At 44.6% G+C, this 5503-nt stretch overlaps 1 protein-coding gene across 1 annotated transcript in view; it reads left to right on the forward strand.

The window, feature by feature from the left end:
• The window catches only part of ZBTB11 (zinc finger and BTB domain containing 11), a 30434-nt gene that overhangs the window by 20953 nt on the left and 3978 nt on the right, over window positions 1–5503 (forward strand). The window contains exons 9-10 of the mRNA XM_019528640.1: window positions 1072–1230; window positions 4516–4691. Coding sequence (XP_019384185.1) covers window positions 1072–1230; window positions 4516–4691 — 335 coding nt within the window. The remainder of the gene's footprint in view (window positions 1–1071; window positions 1231–4515; window positions 4692–5503) is intronic.

A 5503-nucleotide genomic window follows, 5' to 3' on the forward strand; every position in this document is an offset into this window, starting at 1 on the left:
CCTTTCTTGAAGATCGGCACCACATTGGCCTTCTTCCAGTCTTTGGGCACTACACCAGAGCGCGAGGAGTTTTCAAAGTTGCTATGACCTGACAAAGCCCTGGAATACTATATCAAGCAGAGAGGTAGGCTGGTAGGCAGAGCTTTCTGAAAAGCAAAACTCCTCGGTCTGCAAAAGAAGAAGTAACTTCTTGGTTAAAACAAACCTTTTATAGTCATCTAAAGATAGGGTGACTGCCTGCCCGCTGGACTTTGGCCCAGGACTTCTGACCAACCAGCCAGGACCAGCTTATGGAATCCGGGACTGTTCCAGCCAAACTGGGATGGATGTATGGTCACCCTAGCTAAAAGGAGTTAATGAACCTTTACCTCGTGTAGACATGCTGTTGTGGAGCATGGAGGAAGTTGCCCTAGAGCAAGGGGCACTTGCTCTTTGAGAAATGGAGACCTAAAAAGTAAGTGTTCCTTGTCCCTCTGACTTGCTTTTTTCAGCGTTCTTGATAGTCCAGTGGCTGTATTGATAGGAAATATTGTTGAACAGTGTAACTCGTAGTTTTACCTCTGACTTGGTATTTAATCCTTTATGGCTCCACTGACTGAATCTGTTTGAGTTTTTCTAGCATATAGAGCAAAAGCTTTAAGTACTCTAGCTTGTGATGTGCTACTAGCCATAACTATTATTTTGTTACTGAATATGGGTTTAAACTTTTTTCTTCTCCCCCCTGCCGAGTTATAACAATTGAGGGGAAAATAACCTTCTAAAGCATAAAAGTAAAAAATGTGTGACGCCTCCATGTTTTCAAATTAGCTGTTCCTTTTCATCTCTCTTGCTCTACAAGTGGGGGGGTTACATTAATGTAATAATGTCAATCAAAGACATAGGCTGGTAGGTAAATAGTGTGCTTAATACTGTACATTTTGTATCCTTGAAGTCTGCCACTGCTTTCAGATTTCCAGAGCAAACTACTATAGGCAACTTGTCGTTGGTTTGTGCCATTGAAATTGTGGTCTTCCCTCTATGGCTATCTTCATCTTGGTTCAGTGAGAAAAGGTAAAACCTTTACTGTTCCAGGTGTGATAAAAGTTTCTATGAAGCTCGGGATCTTCGGCAGCACATGAACAAACACCTTGATGTGAAGCCTTTCCAGTGCCAGTTCTGTGGGAAATGTTACAGTTGGAAGAAAGACTGGTATTCACACGTGAAATCCCATTCTGTCACAGATCCTTACAGGTGAGTGAAGGAGTGTTATAAACTATGGCGATATAGATTCAAAGCTCTAAATGAACCAGTGAAGACTGGGGTTGTGCGAAGCTTTGGTGGCTGATTTGATTAGGAGGAGATTCGGCCCGATTTCAGGGACCGAATCTCCAAATTCAATTTGAATCAGGAGACCAAGTAAAAGTTCCGAATTGATTCGGAAAAGATTTGGCAAATTCAGAGATTTGGCCATAGACTAAACAGGCCTCCTCAGCCCCAGCTGCCTCCAGCTGGTAAGTGTTTGGGGGTGGGGGGTGGGAGGGCTTGGGGCTTGGGTTGGGACAAGCTGGGGCAGGGGGGAGGAGGGCAAGATGCAGGCATGGCTCACTCCATGCAGAAGAGGGCAGGTGGCATCAGGTCATAGCCCCCTGCTCCCAGCACTGCCCTGCCTGCATCCTGTGCCTTCCGCGCTGGCTGGCAAGCAGCGGCAGAGCAGAGCCCCCGCTCCAATGTTGATGTGGGTGCGGCAGTGCTGGGAGTGAGGGATATGCCCTGCTGGCGTGCAGCGTGTCCCTTCCTGCCCTCCCCCCCCAGCCTGGCACCCACATGGCAGCTGCCCCATGGCATGGGTGCAGTGTGGCTTGGGAGGGTGCTGCACGTCCTCTGGGAACTGAGGCGACTCCACTTGTAAGCTGGAACCAGGCACCGTTTGGCCCCAGCGGCCCAGGTCCCAGCCAGCGCCTGGCGTCCTGCCAAGCTGTGCTGCACCCACACCATGGGGCAGCTGCCGCACAGGTGCCAGGTGGGGGGCGAGACCCACTGCCCTGTGCTGTGTGAGGGGGGCTCTGCTACGAGTGCCCAGAGGCCCCATTTGCCACTGCCAGAGCTGGTGAGTGCAGGGCCTTTTTTGCTTTAAATTGTCGGGATGCTGAGGCCGGGTGGGGGTTGTGGGGGAGATCTGCCACATGGCCCCAGAGGCCCCACAGCCGCTGCTATTGCCGGTGAGTACAGGTGTTTTGTTTGTTTTTTATTCCTGGACTACTGGGGTCGGGCGGGAGGGCCATCAGGGATGGGAGGGTGGGGGAGAAGCCATCCGGATGTGGCTACCCCTCCCTGGCTGATCTGAATCGCCGAATCTCTCTGAATCAGTGCAAATCTTGTGAAGATTCAGCTGAATCGATTTGGGACAGTGATCTAAATCAAATTGCTGTCCTTCGAATCGGCTAGATCCGAAACAAATATTGACCTATTTGCACAAGCCTAATGAAGACTGGCCACATTAATGACTGACTTCATGGAGCTGATTTAGAAGAACAGCTATATTGAATAGACTTGATCTTAGATGCTGGATTGATATCTTGAGAGAATGCACAAATTGGGGATTTAGTTGGTGTCGGCTAAAGAACACCAAATCACATGAAAGAAGAGGTTTACCGGCATCTTAAACACCTTTCTGCATATAGAAAGAAAGCTGCATTATTTCAGGGTAGTTGAAACTGAGAGATGTACTAGAAATCTCATGCCATCTGTTTGAGTTGACATGAGTTTGGTTGATAGGGCTGATGCAAAGAAACTTAATCTTCTTGAAAGAATTTGATTTGGTACTGTATTTTAGTTTCTTTAGTCTTGTGCAGGATCAGTGTAACATGTATTGGATGGGTTAATAAGCTAAATAATAGAGCTCAGTGTAATCATTACCATAATCTTCAAACAGTGTACCCCTGGTATAGCCCACTGTGAATTAATTTGTCACCCTTTGCTAGTTATATCTCTAGCAAACATCTGGAAGAAAATGTAAAATTGGTACTGATAGACAGTAAAAATCATAGGTGTCAAATTTATTTAGCCCTGCGGGATTGGACCTGCAGACCAATGCCACATTTCAGCACATGTCCTGGAGCAGCTGGAATGAGCACTGAGGCCTAGTTCTGCTCTGGCTGCTCTATATCTGTGTTACACAGCCCTGGAGCCACAGTCATGGACAGCATGGCTTTGGAGTGGCATACAGCTGCTCCAGGGCTGTGCCGCAGGTGGCAGCTGCTCTGCTGCTCCAGGACATGAATTAGAAGGTGCTATGTGCAGCATGCAGGGCCATCTACATGCCCCACCTTCTGCATCTGGATCGCTCTGAGACCCATGGGCAGTACCAAGGGCTGAATGATACAGCTCTGGGGGCTAGATCTTTGACACCACTGATATAAATGATATGAAGATTAGGAATTAGTAAATTAGAAAAAAGACAGATCACTGGAAAGAATGATCTGAATCACTTGGTATTTACTTTCTTTGAGTATCTTCAGGGATGGTTGAAAAGTGGTCATGTCCCTTAGGAATAATTTTCAGGAAACAAAATGAAATATTTTGCCGTTACTGAACATTAGTAGAATGCAGTCCTGACTCCCAGGGTTTAATCAGCAAAGCTTGTTTTGATTTATAAGAGATACAGCAGTTAAGATTTTCAGTCTGCCCAGAACGCCTTTTATGTTCAAGGCAAGCTAATAATACATGTGCATGGTTATAGACCATTGGTTACATTTCTTGATTGAATACTTACACTATTTTTCTTTGTGGAAGGTACAAAAGCCAGTACTTCATATCCAGAGATATGCTATAGGACCTATGGTCTGTGGGCTGGATCTGGCCTGTGCAGGGATTGGATCTAGCCTGCAAAGATATTAGATCTGGCCTTCATAGATTTAATCCAGTCTGTGTTTTAGTAAGGACATGCCAGTTCTCCAAACATTTGATCTGGTCCTCCCTTTCCTATTGCAGGGGGATGTGGCCTGTGGCACTTGCTCCAATCACAATCTGTGGCCAGTGTTTTGCAAAAGGTTACTGATTGCTGCTCTGGAGTGCAATGTTAGGAGGATTCTCTAGTCTGTTTCCTAAAATGTATGAAGATAAAGTGGTATTATGATGCAAAGTTAAGGTGGCCTTGGGCATCTGAATCCTGTCGTTGCTTTCACTATCCTTCACCGAAATAGAAAGAACATGTGTACAGGATGCATCCTGTTACTCCCTTGTAGCTCATAAAATCAATTTTGGAAGTAAAATTGGTTGGGGGGAGGATTAATGTTGCTTTAATAATGTATGGCTCCCAGTCTCTGGAAGGTCAAGTGAAAGTTTGTGTTTCTAGATAAGAAAGCATGTAGCTGTGGTCTTGCAGTCATTCTGAAATACTCCTCTCATGTCAGAGAGTTGGACCTTAACACTTTCAGTAAGAACTTTGGCATTCCCTTTAAATTGTCCTGTTTGGCTTAAAACTTATCTAGTCACCCAGTTTCAAGTAGGTTTTCTATACTTAACAATATATTTCAGGTGTAACATATGCGGCAAAGAATTCTATGAGAAAGCTTTGTACAGAAGGCATGTAAAGAAGGCCACTCATGGGAAGAAAGGGAGAGCAAAACAAAATCTGGAACGAGTATGTGAACACTGTGGAAGAAAATTCACCCAGCTCCGGGAGTTCAGGAGACACATGAACAATCATGAAGGTATAAGTGATTTTGTCCTTTCTGTAAAAATAATATTTCTTTACAACCTTAAAGAAGGTTCTTCAGAACCTTATTACTCCCTTGAGTTCCTTTCAAGGAGTAATTATAGATCTTCCTGTCAAGGGGAGCTAGCTCTACACTTACCCTTGTTAATATGCTTCTGGTAACTTTCAAAGGGATCTCCTAAGTCTTCACAGCACCAGACAAACGCAAGAATTGGTCTTCATTTGTAGTAAAAATATTTCCATGAGGCTTTCTGTGGGATTTGGCTAAAGGTTCATAATTGGCAAAGAATTTATTGTGGCAAAACATTAAACATGCACAACCTTTCAGAGGGGGAGGGCACAGTTACAATATTGGTTTCAAATATTTAGAAAACTTCTGAAATGTTGTGTGTTCCTTCTGGACTTAAATTTGTTACCACACTATTTTAAAATAGGGAATAAAAATCGGGGACTAGAATTGTGTCTAAGGGAACTGTCTCAGAATGAAAAATCATTGACGCTACATCAGGAAACACTTCTTTTTGAAAGCGGATATTTTGTCTGGAGGGTTTGTGGGACCAGTTTTGGAGATTTTTCAGGAGAAAACTAAAAGCATTTTTTTTCCTGCAGTGGGCCTCTCAGCTCTCCTTTCCAACCTCTCTTCTGTGGCTGTACACTAGATGTTGTGTAATATCATTCTAGGCAAAACAGAGTGGCTCTTGACTTTTATTGGGTTCAGTAACACTCAGAATAGGATTTCCAAAAGCACTCAGTCTTGACTTTGAAGGCAGAATTGGACACTTACCAATATGTTTTAGGAGACTGTTC

This window comes from Crocodylus porosus, unplaced genomic scaffold (assembly GCF_001723895.1).
Source record: "Crocodylus porosus isolate Cpor-Errol unplaced genomic scaffold, CroPor_comp1, whole genome shotgun sequence".
Lineage (NCBI taxonomy): Eukaryota > Metazoa > Chordata > Crocodylia > Crocodylidae > Crocodylus > Crocodylus porosus.